Source organism: Nicotiana tomentosiformis, chromosome 6 (assembly GCF_000390325.3).
Source record: "Nicotiana tomentosiformis chromosome 6, ASM39032v3, whole genome shotgun sequence".
Taxonomy (NCBI): domain Eukaryota; kingdom Viridiplantae; phylum Streptophyta; class Magnoliopsida; order Solanales; family Solanaceae; genus Nicotiana; species Nicotiana tomentosiformis.
In genome coordinates, this window is record NC_090817.1 from 66,474,644 (window position 1) to 66,493,920 (window position 19,277).

A 19,277-nucleotide genomic window follows, 5' to 3' on the forward strand; every position below is an offset into this window, starting at 1 on the left:
GGATTTTTTTTTTTTTTTAACTTTTAATAAATATTAAGAACTTTGATAAAACCTAGCAATTTTGCACGAATGCTCATACAGCAGTATGTCAATTCGATTAGAGATCTGATGTGATGCACTTCAAATTTTTCTTCTATAGACATTTTGGACCTTTCATGCAAAAATCATCATGAGTCAATTTATGAATCTACACTTCAAAATCCCAAACTGGTTGACCATACAAATCTTTTGAATTTACTAATCGTCCTGCTCTACTCAGTTTCAGGGAATTTTTTTGTAACATACATACAGTAATATATAAAAGTGGGCAATTGGTCTTTTACTGTACTTAAACCGTCCATGCATTTCAAAGGATGTGGATGCTTCAAACCGTCCATCTTTATCGCTCTAAATCCAGGATAAACATTATTGGCACAGCCAAAACAGAGTTTTTAACGGAGGGGTCCCAATATCGATATGTAACGATATCCTTACATGACAAGTGACAACTATCCTCCTGCCCTAACGATTGTGAGACACCATTAGTAAATAAAATTAGAGATAGCATCCTGCAGCTAGTAGATTAACCAACAAGAAACATCAATAAAATTGCACCAGAAAAGTACTGCTAGTGACAACTGTAAGTATGTGGGAATGGAAAAGTAAGCAAAATATGAAGCTAATCGCTCTTCACTGCATGTTCCGAAAGCGTTTGACAATAATGAGGCTCATATCTATGTAGCGTTGTGCACAGTTGGTTAGACAATAAGATTCGCTGGAGCTGAACTTGCTTCCGGGAGTTCCAGTGATGCATTTGTCCCAGCAAGCACTTGTAAGCTTTCCAACCATTTCAGTCATCATAGCCCTTTCCTTCTCTTGCTGTAGAAATTAAGGATTCAGGAGCTAATATTAGTGACATGAACACATATAGGGCAATCAGAAAAGCAAAACACAACAGTTGACTGATGTTCTATAAATCACTCTGGAGCTCTTAGCCTCATATGGCGAAAGAGGAAAAGGCAGTGAACAAGATCAGAACAAGCCTCACAAGTCACAAATATGTATCGTTATGAAGAGGCAGGGAATGGTTGACAACTAGCTAGAGAAGTTACTAATAAACTGATATTCAAAGGAAAAAACATAAATTAATCATCAGGCAAAACTTGACTAAGAATCCTGTTTTAACAATCAAAAGAATATCCTGTTTCATTTGTGTGTTGTGTCCAACAGGCAGCATAGAGTAAACTTCATGTTGTACTGTTAAACAAGTTTAAAGATTTTAGTGAAACAAAAATTAAAGATACTAATTCATTAATCACTAAAGTAAAATCCAAAAATAATGAGTTAAGATCAACTTACTAAAATACATATCATTCCAAGATTGTTTTCACACATTCCTTGTAAATGACTTTCACCAAGACTTCCTGGTGAAGATGGATTGCACGGGAATTAGGATATAATCTGTCATCCCACGAACAAAACTAACTAGCAAATAAGATTTTCATGCAGCTAGAGTAAGATCAATGGACTTACATAAGTATCCTTTTTTATGTTCTTACAGTAAATGCTTTTTTTTATGATCAGTAAGTAAGAATTTTATTCCACAAAAGCACACCAACAAGGTGCAGGAATATGTACAAGCAAAAGTTAGTGCCCCTTTATAAATGAAGTGAACTAAGAAATACAAGTAAGGTGTCATAATCATAAACATTTTGCATCCTACACCAAAATGCCACAAAATATAAAGATCAGTATTTAAGCCTATGTACTGATTCAACTTTCCCCTCAGATAGATGCTTATTTTATAATACCACCTCGGGTTAGAGGTTACTAGGGATTGCTCATTTTCTAGTGCCTTATCTTCTATCTCGCAAAAGTAGGACTTCAGGAATCTAAGCCAAAGAGCAAAACGAAGGAACCAATTTCTCAACTAACCAGATCAATATCTAATTTTTATAGAAAGAATTACTGTATTATTCACAGAAATGTACCATTTTAAATTTCTTGTGATCGTTTTATCCATAGTATCTTGCTTTAACAGTAATAATCTCCAAATTAGTTTTCAGTTATCTTGTCAGTATAAAAACGTTTCAGAAAGAAAGACTCATGTGAGTTAATAACACCACACTAACCAAAGCTACCCCCACATTTTCAACTTTAGAGTTATAAAATTCAAAAGAACAAAAGAAACAAGAACGACACTCAATATTTTCTAAACTATTTGATTAAAAGCAGCTCAAGTATCGCACCCAAGGGTGTGGCCTAATAGTTAATGAAGTGGGTTGAGAACCATGACATCTCAGGTTCAAATACTAGTGGAGGCAAAACACTAGGTGATTTCTCCCTATCTGCCTAAGCTTTGGTGGACAAAGCTACTTGTTCCTGATGCTGGTGGAAGGTAGCAGGTATGCCTGTATTAGTCGAGGTGCGCGCAAGCTGGCCCGGACACCACAGTTATAAAAAAGAAAAAAAGCAGCTCAAGCATCGTCTAGAACACAATGGAATACCATTTAAAGCTCCAAGAAAGAATCTCAAAGCGTGAGAAAAAACAGATAAAACAAAGTCGCATAATTAGCTTCTACCAGAAAAATGAAAATAACAAAAAAGGGTATCTGTGTAACCTCTATAAGCAAAATCAAGAGCAGATTCAAATCCTTAATACTATAAAATTTATCAAGATTAGTTTCCTTCTGAAAGTGACCTAACTTACTTTAGACCAATATTAATAAAGTAGACAATTCCTCTCCTATAACCAAGTAGAATAAAGACCTCAACACTAAATACCTAGAATAACAGCAATCAGGAAAAGCATAAAAAAATTAACAAAAACAAACTCAGAATTAAGCATCAGTCCTACACACACCCGCTAACACAGAATATATATATGCCAATGAAAATTAGCTAAAACTCCAACATCACAGGAAGAAAAAAATCAATATACAAATACTCATGAAATTGAGCACAAAGCTGAATGGATTAGTAAATCTGAACAACTCACTTCGAGAAGTTGCTGTAATTCTGGGGACTGAAGAGCTGAAGGATCCATGGAAACTTTTCCAAAATTGACTTGAAGGAAAATTTATTGACTTGAAAAACCCTATGCAAAACCCTATGCCGATTGAGTCGGATTATATTAAGATGAACTATAATTAGACAGCTGTGTAGTTGTGTTGGATTGGCCCATAAGTTACTTATGTCCGGTCGTCTTGAGTTCTAACTTTTCATTTCATGCTTTGAAACCTTACATTGTCTTATTTGATGATTTTTGACTTGTTTGCATGGTCCGTGTTGATTTTCGGAAGGTTTAAATGTGATTTTTTAAAGAAAAATTGATTTTTGAACTTCAAAATAGTTAGAGTTGATCACGATCAATATTGTTGGTAAACAACCTCAGATTGATGTTTGTACAATTTCGGTAGGTTTGTATGATGCTTTTAGACCTGTACTGATGTTTGATTGGGGTCTCGGGTGACCCGAGGCCGTTTCAGCGATTATTGTGAAAAGTTAAAATTTGAAGTTATGAACTTTGAAATGCTTGAGTTTTGATGCTTGATTCTTGATTGTAGATGTTATTTTGACGTTTTGAACTTACGAGCGAGGTCGTAAGATGTTATTATACTTGTGTGGATGTTTGGATTGGAGCCCCAAGGATTCACGTGAGTTTCGGATGGGTTCCGAATTGATTTGGTAAGAATTGAGTGTGCTGGTGCTGTAGACATCGCAATTGTGATGGTTTGTTCGCAAATGCGAGAACCATATTTGCGAGAGATGCTCGCATTTGCGATATTATGGGGATTTGGGGCAGCTTCGCATATTTGCGAAGCTCAGTTCGCATTTGCGATATGCCATCCTTCACATTTGCGAAGTTTCTGTCGCATTTACGACTGCCACAATTGCGATACTTCTGTCGCAATTGCGAGATCTGAGGCCCAGGGGCTGGTTCATATTTGCGATAAGCTGTTCGCTTTTGCGAACATTACAATTGCGATATGATGGATTTTAAGGTCATCATTATTAATGGTTTTGATACTATAATTGATCTCTTATTGTTGAATATGGTGGATTTTAAGGTCATTCTTGGTATGGATTGGTTGTCCCTATATCACGCTATTTTGGTTTGTCATGCCAAGACTGTTACTTTAGTCATGTCGGGGCTTCCTAGATTAGAGTGGAGAGGGACCCTCGGCCATTCTATTAGTAGGGTGGTTTCATTTTTGAAGGCTCTAACTTTCTAGTGCGAAGGTTCCTTCTATGGATTCAGTGCCGGTTGTGAGGGAGTTCCTAGAGGTATTTCCTGTAGATTTACTGGGCATGCTACCGGATAAGGATATCGACTTTTACATTAACTTGGTCCCAGGCACTCAGCCCATTTCTATCCCACCGTACCGTATGGCTCCAATCGAGTATAAGGAATTGAAGGATTAGTTGCAGGATTTGCTTGATAAAGGATTCATTAGGCCGACTGTTTCACCTTGGGGTGCACCAGTGTTGTTTGTAAAAAAGGACGGATCGATGAGGATGTGCATTGACTATTGGCAGTTGAACAAGGTTACAATCAAGAACAAGTATTCGTTGCGTAGGATTGATGATCTGTTTGACCAGCTTTAGGGTGCCAAAGTATTTTCCAAGATTTATTTGAGATATGGCTACCATTAGGTGAAGATTAGGGTATCAGATTTCCCTACGACAACTTTTAGGACTCGCTATGGTCATTGTGAGCTCTTGGTGATGTCATTTGATTTGGCTAATGCTCCAGCAGCCTTCATGGATTTGATGAATCGAGTGTTAAAGCCTTATTTGGATTCCTTTGTGATTGTGTTTATTGATAATATTCTAGTTTACTCCCGTAGTAGAGAAGATCATGAGCAACACCTATGGATTGCACTTCAGACTTTGAAGGATCATTAGCTTTATGCCAAGCTTTCGAAGTGTGAGTTCTGGTTGGGATCAACTGCCTTCTTAGGTCATGTTGTATCTCCTGATGGTATCAAGGTAGATCCTAAGAAGATTGAAGTAGTTCAGAATTGGCCTAGACCTAGTTCAACTACAGAGATTTGAAGCTTCTTGGGTTTGGCGGGCTACTATCACCGTTTTGTGAAAGGATTTTCATCTGTCGCAACCAGGTTGACTTTGTGAGGAGAGCTTTTAGAAGCTCACGACTTCTTTGACTATAGCCCCGATGTTGGTGTTTCCCACAGGTTTGGGGCGTTATACTATGTATTATGATGCTTCACGTATTGGGCGTGCCACAATATTGATGCAAGACGGTGGGGTGATTGCCTACACATCTCGTTAGTTGAAGTTCCATGAGAAGAGCTATCTTTTGCATTATTTGGAGTTGGCAGCTATTGTGCACGCGCTCAAGATTTTGAGGCACTACTTATAAGGCATGTCATGTGAGATTTACATCGATCATCAGAGTCTCCAGCATCTATTCAAGCAAAAGGATCTGAACTTGAGGCAGGGGAGATGGTTAAAGTTGTTGAAGGACTATGATATTAGTATATTATATCATCCGAAGAAGGCTAATGTGGTGGCCAACGCCTTGAGTAGGAAGGCAGAGAGCATGGGCAGTTTGGCATTTATACCAGTAGTAGAGTGGCCATTGGCTATGGATGTTCAGGCCTGACTAACAAATTCGTGAGGTTGGATATTTCGGAGCCTAGTAGGGTTATTGCTTATGTTGTGGCGTAGTCGTCTTTATTAGAGCGAATCAAGGCTCGCCAATTTGATGATCTTCACTTGTTGGTAATGAAAGACATGGTGCAGCACGGTGGTGCTAAGAAGGGCATGATTGGGGATGATGGTGTTATGCAGCTTCATGGTCGGATTTGTATTCTAGATGTTGATGGTTTGAGAGAGTTGATCCTTGAGAAGGCTCGTAGCTCACATAATTCTATTCACCCATGTGTCACGAAGATGTATCATGACTTGAAGCAGCATTATTGGTGGTGGAAGATAAAGAAAGAGATTGTTGGACATGTCTCTCGATGTTTTAATTGTCAGCATGTGAAGTATGAACATTAGAAACCAGGTGGTTTGACTCAAAAGTTGGTACCAAAGTAGAAGTGGGAGCACATCACTATGGATTTTGTAGCAGGCTTACCATGAACTTTGAGGAAGTATGATGTTGTTTGGGTCTTTGTGGACCAGTTGACCAAGTCCGAAAGTTTCATTCCGGTGATGACTACCTACATTTCAGAGAGGCTACCTCAGATCTATATTAGGGAGATTATTCACCTACATGGTGTGCCCATTTTTATAATTTCAGGTCGTGGCGTGCAGTTCACTTCACACTTTTAGAGAGCTATTCAGTATGAGTTGGGCACACAGGTTGAGTTGAGTATTGCATTTCATCCTCAAACAGACAGACACTCGGAGCAAACCATTCAGATTTTGGAGGATATGTTGAGGGCCTAAGTTATTGATTTCGGAGGCCAGTGGGATCAATTTCTCCCATTAGCAGAATCTGCATACAACGTCAACTACCAGTCGAGCATCCATATGGCTCCGTATGAGGCCTTATATGGAAGACGATATCGTTCTTCGGTTGCTTGGTTTGATCCTGGTGAGGTTAGATTGTTGGGCACATATTTAGTTCGTGATGCTTTGGAGAAGGTAAAATTATTTCAGGAGAGGCATTATATAGCACAGTCCAGACAAAAGAGTTATGCTGATAGGAAGGTTCGTGATATGGCTTTCATGGATGGTGAGAAGGCTCTTCTCCGAGTTTCGCTTATAAAGAGCGTGATGAGATTTGGGAAGAAGGGCAAGTTGAGCCCGAGATTTATTGGCTCATTTGAGATCTTAGAGAGAGTTGGGGAGATTTCTTATAGGCTTGAATTACCTCCCAGCCTAGCAGGGGTACATCCGGTATTTCATATTTTTATGCTCCGACAATATCATGAAAATAAGTCGCATGTATTGGACTTCAGCACAATGTAGTTTGATGGGGATTTGACTTATGACGAAGAGCCGGTAACCATTCTAGATCGACATGTTCAAAAGTTGATATCTAAGGATATTTCTTCTGTAAAAGTACTTTGGAAAGGTTAGCCAATTGAGGAGGCTACTTGGGAGTCCGAGTTTGATATGAAGAGTGGATACCCACACTTTTTTACCAGTTTAGTTCCATTTCTATGTCCCTTCAAAGATGAAAGTTTCCTTTAGAGGTGGAGAATGTAACGATCTGATAGGTCATTTTCAGTTCTAGCTTCCCATTTCGTGATTGAGACCTTACATCGCCTCATTTGATGATTTATTACTTGCATGCATGATCCGTGTTGACGATTCTAGTAGGTTCGTATGATTGGTGTTTGGACGATTCTGGTAGGTTCGTCTGATTATTTTGGACAGTACACATGTGTGCTTGGGGTTCCGGGTGAATCGAGGCTGTTTCGGCGCTTATTGTGAAAATTTAAAATTTGAAGTTATGAACTTTGAAATCTTTGAGTTTTGATGCTTGATTCTTGATTGTAGACATGTGTGGTTAGGATGTTACTGTACTTGTGTGGGTGATTGGGTTAGAGACCGAGAGGCTCGGGTGAGTTTTAGATGGGATATGGACTGATTTGGTAAAAACTGAGTGCTCTGGTGCTGCAGATATCGCAATTATGATGGTCTATTTGCAAATACGAGCATCACATTTGCGATACTGGGGGAGTTGAGCAGATTTGCATTTGCGAAGCTCAGTTCGCATTTGCGATGTACCATTCTTCGCATTTGCGAAGTTTATGTCGCATTACTGACTCCCGCAATTGCGATACTTGTGTCGCAATTGCGAGATCTGAGGCTCAAGTGATGGTTCGCATTTTCGATTAGTTATTCGCTTTTGGGAACATCTCAATTGTGAACAAGAGTTCGCAATTACGATACTTGCAGTTGGGTAAAAATGAGGGTTTCAGGATTTAGCTCATTTTATTCCATGTTTGAGGCATAGACTCAACATAGAGGCGATTTTGGAGAGAAATGTCTTCCCAACTTTATGGGTGACGAGCACAAAACATACTATAAAATTAAGCTCGTGCTACGTCGAAGATAGTTTAGAAAGTTATTGTCTCCACAGTGATTGGACTAAACAATGTTCAAGTAATTTGTAGTTAAATTATATCCATGATGATTAACACCTTGATTGGGAATGATTTTGAACTATAGTTACCTACTAAAAGAAAAGCAAATAACAATTGGTCACGAAGAACTAGAGATTAGCAGAATTGGATTGTTATCAGTGTGAGAAGTAAGGGTCATGACATAATATGTGCAAGAATGTTATCCTAGATTTGACAATGTTAAATTTCACTCTTAATGTTCTATTGATTCTCACGAATTCAACAAGTTATTATCCTATTATTCCGATTCGGGTTCCTCTCTCGATTAAACCTAAACCGTTAAATAAGCTAATATGAAGTGCAGTGAAACTTGAAAGAATATATTGGTAGGAATGATCTAAGAGAAACTTCTCGCGAATATTTCTCAATCTTAATTTAAACGGTAACTCAAAAAGCTCTCTCGATTACTTCAAAGAATCACTAAAATAAACTAAGGCATGCGCTGCAATAACATTCAATAAGATATTCCTCTTTCAATTAAACACTATAAAGAATAAAATCATAACTAATATTAAAGCTCCTCCAATAAATTCAATTAATTAAATAGTAGTCAAAACTATAAAAAACAACTAAGTCACCAAATCGTGTCAAACCCTAAGGTAAACTACTCCATCGATATGGAGAAAGTCATCACAAGTAGAGTTAAAGAATAAGAAAATATTAATTCAACCTATAATCCAAACTCGTGTATTGAGTTGGTAGAAGGAAGATGAAATCTTGTGCTTGAAGCCTTCAATGCTCTCCAAAATCTCCCAAGGTCAAAAGTGCTCTAAAAAACGTGTTTCTAATGTATTTATACCAAGTCGGAACGTGCCTGGACCAAACTACCCTCTTTGAGCCGAAGTGGGAAAACTCTGGAAAACTTCTTACACTTCCTGCGTTGCACAGTGCTACGCGTCCTGCGTCGTATTAGTGTATTTTGCTCGGGTGTAAACTCTCTGAACTTTGCTTGTTTGACAAATATTTTTACTAATGCGTCGCACCTTGCTACGCACCCTGTATTGCATTAGTGTATTTTCTTGTCAGACCCAAAAACTCCAAGTCTGAACTTCTCGAACTTTTGACGAACTCATTTTGCTCTGGCTTTTGTGCTTTCTTTCAACTTTCATATGCAATGCCAGTCCACGAGCCCCAGATACGATCCCAGATGATCATTTGAAGCTTTTACTCAGACTTCGAAGCTACATATTCTATTATGGCTCGGATTTAAGTCCTTAACACACAAACCACATCACAAGTACAAATTTCACATAATTAACCTCAAACACGATTGAAATGCAATAAGAAATAGGTGAAATTGAGACCAATTCATGCTTCTAGCCTACCATCAATACTCCACACTTAAACCATTGCTCGTCCTCAAGAAATATGACTATACATTAGAGAGATAACCTATATATGAAACTCTCCTAACTCATCATGCCAAGAATATTTAAAACAGACCAAGCACCATGCCATAACATCCTAGCCTCAAGACTCGACTCAAAAGTACCAATAATTTTTCAAACCCTCTCACTTACTCTAACACAAAAGCCAAAGACATTACCTTTCCTTCGCAAGTCATGTGCCCTCACACAAATAATAGAGAGTAGTTCCACACATAATAAAATTCAAGAACAATTAGGACCTCGGATAGAAAGAATTCGCTCTCTCTCAAAATAAAATTCATGTTCCACAGATGACGTACCATAGGCTTGCCCGTAGTGTAATACTCTACTAAATTGAGCTCATTCAGTCAAGAATCGAGTATGACTTAATTTGGTTGTAATGTAGGCTATGGGATGGGTAGGATACATTTAGATACAATGACTACACCTCCTTGAGCACTTTAATACATACATTTCACAATCTAAACCCCACACTTGTGTTGAATAAAATTCCAACCTTCCTAACATAATAACATCACGCTCCCAATTTCTTTAAGTACAACAATAACTACCACTAGCAAGGAATCAAATAATTTATTTTTTCTTTCTAATAAATACACAAACCTTTTTTTTCTTTCAATTCAAGCAACTTTATATTTTTTTTCATTCAATTCCTTACATGTGGCTCTTATAAATTTTCAAACAATGCATCTTTCTCCTATTTTTTTCAGTTCCACTCAAAACTCAACCATACCTCCGCTTAGCTTCTAAGAAGCATATAACAATTTCAGGTGCTCAAGAGAGGTAAAAGGTTCAAACAGATAATCAATTTAAACAAATGGGTCAGGCTTGTAGTGTGGTTGCTAAAGAAAATAGGATTACAAGCTCAAAGTGGCTAACTAATGTGCACATTAATTAGGTGGGCAAAAGTATATATTTGGCTCAACAAAGAAACGCCTCTATCACATCCTAGACTGAACAAGATTGCTATTTCGCTTTGCAAACACACGCGGAGAGTTCTAGACAACAACTGAGATGCACAAAATATCAACAATAATCTCACACACACATTGGCACATAACTCATTCAGGATCGGATCTATCCCGATTCTCTAGTCAAAGCAGTTAAGCAAAGTCAAAATCAAACAATTTAAGACACATATAGATGAGTCAAGAAATGAGACTAGGCATCACAACTAAAGTACTCACCGCTCTCAAGGCACAACAGAGTTAAGACAAGTCATCTCCGTTTAACACCATAGCACAAAACTTCTCTATTCTTAACAAAAGAAAAACTAACTACATCCGGTTCAAGCAAAACCCTTAAAAAAGAACCGCGACACAAAGAAAAACCAAGGGAAAATTGTTACACTATCTAAAGAAAAAAAATAAAATGAAAAGACATTTTTTTTCTTCTTCGACTTTAATCCCTGAAGAAGACAGTCGAGAAAATCCATCGTCGGAAAAAGTTAATTTTGTTTCTCAGACAAAACAATGACGAAAACACACACAAAGATAAGGAGAATAAAAACAAACACACATGCACATATTTTAATCCCCCACACTTTAAATTGTGTCATGTCCCCACGACACACAAATAAAAAGTAAGAGGTTAAGGAACTCCCCTGAATCATCTAGTCTTGGTTTGAATCAATGTCGGGGTCCACTTTGCGTGCCCGACCCAATGCACACAACCTTGCCGAGATTTTATTTTTTAACTTCTTCGGGCATACCCCACACTTATCTTGCTTGCCATCTTCAACTAGCTCCTTTAGGACATCCAGCTTAAAATTAGAGTATGCAGCCGACTCATCTCTAATGCCCCTATTGCGTCTTTCATCTTGAACACCACTCTTTCTTCACCCACTCTTAGCATGAGCTGCCTTTACTGAATATCCAATATAGCTTTGCCCATAGCCAAGAAGGGTCTCCCCAAAATCAGAGGCACCTCTTTATTCTTTTCCATATTCATCATAATAAAGTCCACAACAAACGCAAATTTGTCCACCCGAACTAACACGTCTTCCACTATTCCTTCGGGTATGATTGTGGTCTGATCCGCCAGCTGGAAAGACACAGGTATAGATCTGATTACTCTAATCTCTCTATCATATTTTCTGAAAATAGACAAAGGTATAAGATTAATACAAGCACCTGAATCACACAAAGATTTTTCAAAGTTAGTACTTCCTAAAGAGCAAGGTATAGTGAAACTCCATTGATCTCTACACTTTTGAGGGAGATTATTTTGCAGAATAGAACTACAATACTCTATGAGCTTGACAACCGATGTCTCTTCTACTTTCTGCTTGTTGGAAAAGATCTCCTTCAGGAACTTGGCATATGCTGGCATTCGTGAGAGCCCTCTATGAAAGGTAGATTAACATGCACATGCTTGAGCACTTCTAGAAAATGCCTAAATTGTTTGTCCAACTTCTCTCTTCTTTGCTTCTGGGAGAAAGGTAGAGCAGACATATATTTACTTTCCTCAGTCTCCTCATTCATTTGAATTTTCATTTTTCTTCCTTTTCAGAGCTATAGTCTTCCTCATCCTCTGGGTCTACCCTCACTTCACCTTCTTGGTTTTCGTTATTTTTCTGCTCCTCCACAATCTCCACTTGTCTTTTAATCAACTCACCCTTCATTTTATGCAATGGGGTCCTTCAATACTTGGTCACTCCTTAAAGACACCTCATTTATTATTTCTTTTGGATTCCTTTTGGTATCAGCCGGAAGAGTTCTTGGAGCCCTTTCACACAATAGATTAGCAATTTGTCTCATCTGTCTTTCAAAGTTTTGGATGGTTGTGCCCTCTTCCCGGATGGTTTGTGCCATGAGTTTCAAGTCTCTCGTCTGTCTTAATAATGAAGGCCTTCATTAGATCTTTCATGGTAGACTGATTAGACTGTTGAGGATGGTATTGCTGGCTTTGCTAATTTTGAAAGCATGGAGCTCCTTGTCCTTGGGGTATGAGATTATTCTATTTCCATGCTTCAAACTACCACCAGGTGAACTCTATGAAAATTCGGGGTGCCTCTACCCCATGGAGTTAAATTTTTTACTACTTTGGTAGTTACCTCTATCAAAGCTTCCACAATCCCAGATGATCAATTGAAGCTTTTACCCAGACTTCGAAACTCTATATTCCATTATGGCTCGGATTTAAGTCATGAACACACAAACCACATCATAAGTATAATTTTCTCATAATTAAGCTCAAACACGATTGAAATGCAATCACCAATTGGTGAAATTGAGACCAAAATTCATGCTTCTAGCCTCCCATCAATAGGTTAGCTACTAAAACCTATTACTTTTCCATTACTTTTTCAGAGATTTTCACAACTAAAACTAAGATTTCATAGAGTAAAAATAGAGTTTTTGGATAGAAATATAGGATTTTGTATTTTAGATATTTAGACTTAGATCTGAGGTCGGATCTTGGAACATATCACATATTAGGACTCGAGAGTGAATAGGTAATCGGGATTTAGTTTGAATTTCGGATTTCAACCACATGGGCACGGGTTGAATTTTTGTTAGCTCTTTCAAATATGATAAAGAGCGAATCATTTTGGTACTAGGGAAGTTCCTAAAGCTTGTTTTGACTTGTTTAGTAATACTTGACTAGATACAAGTGATTTAAAGGCTTGTTCTAAAGGGAAACCTGTGTTGGATTATTGAATTGTGCTGGAAAGAGGTAAGTGTCTTGGTTAACCTTAATTTGAGGGAATCAAGAAGTACTTGTGTCTATTATGTGTTCTATGTGTTGGGAGTGTCATATATGCAAGGTGACGAGTATATATGCATTTTCCATGGGTTAAGCATGGGGTAAAACTAGCTTTATTTATGCCATGTTGCTTTATGTATCATATCTTCCATGCTATAAATAAATTGTGAAACCTTTGATTGTTATTTTTCATGTTAATAGCTATGTTGAGCTTGTTGAGATTGTGAAGTCTTGTCTTAGAATTGTCACTACCTTGTCAGGGTTAGGCTCGAAACTTAAGGAGTATATTGGGTCGGTTGTAATCATACTACAGTTCTGCATTTCTTGTGCAGATTTTTGTGTGGATCCTAGTAGCATCCAGCGAGGGGGATAACTTGGTGATTATGGAGACTCGTGGTAGTGCTGCTTTTCGTCCACAGACTCCGGAGTTACCTTCGCTCCATTTATTGCTGTTTCATTATATCAAACAATGTCACATTTCATTTCAGACCTTATATGTAGTATTCTTAGTAGCTCATGTACTTCGTGACACCAAATCTTATGAGGTTGTGTAGATGGTGTATGGTTTAGACTTATTTACTTATTTTTGAGCATTTATTATTTCTTTTGGATTCCTTTCGGTATCAGCCAGAAGAGTTCCTAGAGCCTTTCCACACAATAGATTAACAATTTGTCCCATCTGTCTTTCTAAGTTCTGGATAGCTGTGTCCTATTCCCGGTTGGCTGTGCCATGAGTTTCAAGTCTCTCGTCTGTCTTAATAATGAAGGCCTTCATTAGATCTTCCATGCTAGGTTGATTAGACTGTTGAGGTTGGTATTGCTGCCTTTGCTGATTTTGAAAGCATGGAGCTCCTTGTCCTTGGGGTATGAGATTATTTTGTTTACATGCATTCAAACTTCTACCAGGTGAACTCCATGAAAACTTTGGGTGCCTCTGCCCCATGGAGTAAAAGGTTTTACTACTTTGGTAGTTGCCTCTATCAAAGCTTCCACTGCATTTACCACTTCATCTGTAGATGAGGCCTAACACTTATGCGTTGGATGACCCATTCCATAAAAATCATAAACTGATGATGGTTGGTTCTGGACCCTAGCTAAGGTCAACTTTCTAATCTCTTTTTCCATGAAGTCTAGTTGGGCTTGGACAGAAGCTTTAGAATCCGCTTGATGTATCCTAACCTTTTTCCTTCTCTCGTTATCATCTGCAGGCTATTGATTTTTACCTTCAGATAATTTATTTAGAATTTCAACAATCTTCATAGGAGTTTTCTTCATAAGAGGATCTCCAACTGCGTTGTTTAGATACCTCCTGCCAGAGGGTATCAGCCCATCCCAGAAATCTTGGAGTTCCATCCACAAGATGACTCCATGATGCTGACATCTTCTCACAATATACTTAAATCTTTCCTATGCTTCAAACACTGTTTTTGTATCTTTCTGCTCGAAGTTGTGGATCTCTATTCAAATTTTTCTTATTTTTGCAGCCGAAAAATATTTTTCAAGGAACTTCTTTGTCATGTCTTCCCAAGTTTGAATTGACCAAATCGGCAAACTCTGCAACCAGTTCTTAGCATCATCCTTCAGTGAAAAAGGAAATATCCTCAAGTAGATAGCATCTTCGATACCTCGTTATACTGGAAGGTATTCATAATCTCATCAAAATTCATCAAGTGAGTATTTGGAACTTCGTTGGGTTTGCCTCAGAAGACACAATTGTTCTGAATGTTATGAAGTAGCCCTTGCTTGATCTCAACATTATTCGTTGCCGTCGAAGGAGGTCGCACACTAGATACTCCTTGGTTGTAGACTGGCTTGGTGTAGTCACCCAATGATCTGCCTACTTTGGGACTTACATTTTCGAATGCATCTTCTGCAAGAGGCTAGTTCAGGTTGAATCTCCATCCTCCGTCCCCATTAACAGTTTCCTCATCTCCCAAAGCTACGTCAGCAGCTTCCCGTGCAGTTAACTACTAAAAGTAAAGCAAATAACAATTTATCATGAAGAACTAGAGACTAGCATAATTGAATTGTTATCAGTATGAGAAATAAGGGTCATGACATGATAGATGCAAAAATGTTTTCCTGGATTTGACACTGTTAAATTTCACAATTAATGTTCTATCGATTCTCTCGAATTCAATAGGTTATTATCATATTATTCTAATTCAGGTTCCTCTCTTGATTAAACCTAAATCGTTCAAATAAGCTAATATGATGTGCAGTGAAACTTGCAAGAATATATTAGTAGGAATGATCTAAGGGAAATTTCTAGCGAATATTTATCAATCTTAATTTAAACCATAACTCAAAAAGCTCTCTCGATTACTTTAAAGAATCACCAAAATAAATTAAGGCATACACTGCAATAATATTCAATAAGATGTTCCGCTTTCAATTAAACACTATAAAGAATAAAATCAAAACTAATATTAAAGGTACTCCAATAAATTCAAGCAATTAAATGGTAGTCAAATCCATAAACAACAACCAAGTCACCAAACCATGTCAAATCCTAAGGTAAACTACTCCATAGATATGGAAAAAGTCATCACAAATAGATATGGAAAAAGTCATGCGTCGCACAGTGCTATGCGCCCTGTGTTGTATTAGTGTATTTTGCTCGGTTGTAAACTCTCTGAACTTAGCTTGTCTGAAAAACTTTTGTTCTAATGCGTCGCACCATGCTACGCACCCTGCGTCGCATTAGTATATTTTCTTGTCAGACCCAAAAACTCCAAGTCTCTGATCTTCTCAAACTTCTAATGAACTTTTGTACTAATGCATCGCTTTGTGCCACGCCTTATGCGATGCATTAGTACATTTTTCTCTAACCCTTGCACTTTCTTCCAACTTTCGCATGCAACGCCGGTCCACAATCCCCAGATACAATCCCAGATGATCAATTAAAGCTTTTACTCAGACTTCAAAGCTCTATATTCTATTATGGCTCGGATTTAAGACATGAACACACAAACCACATCATAAGTACAAATGTTTCATAATTAAGCACAAACACGATTGAAATGCAATCAACAATTGGTGAAATTGAGACCAAAATTCATGCTTCTAGCCTACCTTCAATAGGTTAGCTACTATAACCTATTACTTTTCCATTACTTTTTCATAGATTTTCACAACTAAAACTAAGATTTCATAGAGTAAAAATAGAGTTTTTGGATAGAAATATAGGATTTTGTATTTTAGATATTTAGACCTCGATCTGAGGTCAGATCTTGGAACATATCACATATTTGGACTCAAGAGTGAATGGGTAATCGAGATTTAGTTTGAATTTTTCGAATTTCAACCACATGGGCACGAGTTAAATTTTTGTTAGCTCTTTTAAATATGATAAAGAGCGAATCGTTTTGGTACTAGAGAAGTTCCTAAAGTTTGTTTTGACTTGTTTAGTAATATTTGACTAGATACAAGTGATTTAGAGGCTTGTTCTAAAGGGAAACCTGTGTTGGATTATTGAATTATGCCGGAAAGAGGCAAGTGTCTTGGTTAACCTTAATTTGAGGGAATCAAGATGTAATTGTGTCTATTATGTGTTCTATGTGTTGGGAGTGTCATATATGCAAGGTGACGAGTGTATATGCATTTGCCATGGGTTAAGCATGGGGTAAAACTAGCTATATTTATGCCATGTTGCTTTATGTATCATATCTTCCATGCTCTAAATAGATTGTGAAATCTTTGATTGTTCTTCTTCATGTTAATAGCTATGTTAAGCTTGTTGAGATATTGGGCGTTAAGATTATTGAAATATTAATTTAGCTACTGGTGCAAAAGTGATAGTAAATTCTCATATAGTGAGTTACGTTCAATTACTCTTCTTAGTGTTTATTGTGTTTCCCACCTTACTTGGTACTGTCTTAAATGTGATGCTTGGTGAGGAAGAGTAAATTTATGGAAGGGTGCTTCCGTGCGTGTGAGGAAAAATGATTGTGCACAAAGGGTGTTTCTGTGCTTTCCTTATATATATTGATATCATTGCATGAAGGGTATTACCATTCTTGAGAGGGACATTGATTATGCATGAAGGGTATTTTCGTGCTTGATATTATGCTTTAGTTGTGAGGTTGAGAGTAAAAGCACGAAGGGTGATGCCATGCCATGCCATTGGTTTGATATCTCTCGTTCCTTATTTTCTACATTGTCTGAGGTTTTGGCTATGTTGTCTCGTGGTTATTCTTTTGAAAGTGTAGTTGGAGTTGCTGGTGGAAGTATAAAACTGTGGTTTACTGCAGTCGTTTTATCCTTTATCATCCTGTTCTTTATCTCCTTACTGTTATACTTGTTGTCTATCTTATGTTATTTATCTTGTCATCTTACTTGTTAATTTGTTCGTCTTTATGTTCCTATATCTCTAGTTATTTTCTCTTTACTTAACTGTACAAGTTTATAAGTAGGTGTATTGTCTTAGACTCGTCACTACCTTGTTAGGGTTAGGCTCGAAACTTACAGAGTATATTGGGTCGGTTGTAATCATACTACAATTCTGCACTTCTTGTGCAGATTTTGGTGTGGATCCTAGTAGCATCTTGTGAGGGGCATAGCTTGGTGATTATGGAGACTCGAGGTAGTGTTGCTTTTCGTCCACAGGCTCCGGAGTTACCTTCGCTCCATTTATTGTTGTTTTCTTGTATCAGACAATGTCACATTTCATTTCAGACCCTTATATGTAGTATTCTAAGTAGCTCATGTACTTCGTGACACCAAATCTTAGGAGGTTGTGTAGATGGTGTACTTATTTACATATTTCTGAGCTTTACTCTTGTTCTATATTATTATGTTGTTATTCGTTAGATTAGTTCCTTATTTATCGTTAAGTGTGGGCTTGCCTAGCAAGTAGTGTTAGGTGCCATCACGACCCCATTGGTTGGGATTTTGGGTCGTGACAACTTCTAAGCCCATTATGAGAAGTTTGTAACAAATTTCATAAAAAAAACAGAGACATAATACTTTGAGGGCTGATGTTTTGCGGATAAAAGACCAAATAGCATAAGTATAATTTTTTTAAAGTTCTATAGTGCCCGAGCATAACTTTGTAAAAATTTCACAGGGCTAACTATTTGGTCACCCCAATTTAATTTGTACCTATTTAAAAAACTAATTTAATTGATACCCAATTCTTGGGTAACTTCAGATATGTTTTTCTCTTTTTATTCGTGGCTGCTTTCTTTTTATCTGTATTTATGTTTCATGTATCCAGGATGTCACTGCTACTTTCTTCTTCTCTATATTCATGCCCCATGTATCCAGGAGCCGTTTGGTTTCTTATTTTTCTTCTTGTTAGTTGCAATATAATATTGTAGGTTGTGCTTAGGGTTTCTTCTTATTCTTAGTTGCAAAATAGGTTTGTTGGATTTATTGTTGTTTTGATAATTTGATGATTGAGGTTTGTTGTTTATGATATTTGAAAGTTATCTTTCAAAATTGATCTTATTTGGAGTGGATCTGGGCATTAAATTGTATGTTGGATTGTTAAAATTCGAAGAATAAATTTATGATTTAGAACCTAAGATCCAATTACTGAAGTTATATTGAAAAGATATGTCACGACCCGAAATTCCAATCATGGGGCCGTGATGGTGCTTAAATCCACTTGCTAAATAATTTACCAATTTTAACCATTATTAAAGTTAGAATGGCCTAAATGGCACCTATACTTGTGCCACTTTGTCATGCCGGTCTCCAAACTTAATAATTTGCCAATGGAATACTTATACTCCTTCAAACCGTGTATAATAAACGCTTATGACAGGAGGCTGTCAGTGCGTGTAATACAATCTCCTCCACGTTGGCTGCCACGTCAAAAAATAATAATGTGTAGATGCCATGTCACATGGTAGATTAAAAAGAATTAAAATCAAAAATTAAAAATTAAAAATTAAAATTAAAAATAAAATTCAAACATTAATCCCCTAATTCCCCCCCTCATTGATTTCTGTCTCTCCCCTCACGTTCTTCCTCCTGCCCATCTCGCTTCTCTCTCTTCATGTTCTTCCTCCTCTCCCCTCCAATTCTTCCCTTTTTGTATTATAGAAATAAAATTAAAATGAATAAAGAAAAGAAATCGAGGTAAAAT

General features: G+C 37.4%; 2 protein-coding genes across 2 annotated transcripts; both read right to left on the reverse strand.

Moving 5' to 3' along the window:
* Positions 1-562: 562 nt before the first annotated feature.
* LOC104107739 (mitochondrial import inner membrane translocase subunit TIM8-like) lies at positions 563-3,172 on the reverse strand. Its single transcript, XM_009616617.4, has 2 exons — positions 2,978-3,172; positions 563-858 (listed from the first exon to the last, which is right to left on the reverse strand). Exons 1-2 carry the CDS (start codon positions 3,023-3,025, stop codon positions 670-672), a joined length of 237 nt encoding a protein of 78 aa, XP_009614912.1. The 5' UTR covers positions 3,026-3,172; the 3' UTR covers positions 563-669.
* Positions 3,173-11,338: 8,166 nt separating this feature from the next.
* LOC138894136 (uncharacterized) lies at positions 11,339-11,806 on the reverse strand. Its single transcript, XM_070178816.1, has one exon. It carries the CDS (start codon positions 11,804-11,806, stop codon positions 11,339-11,341), a length of 468 nt encoding a protein of 155 aa, XP_070034917.1.
* Positions 11,807-19,277: the final 7,471 nt, after the last annotated feature.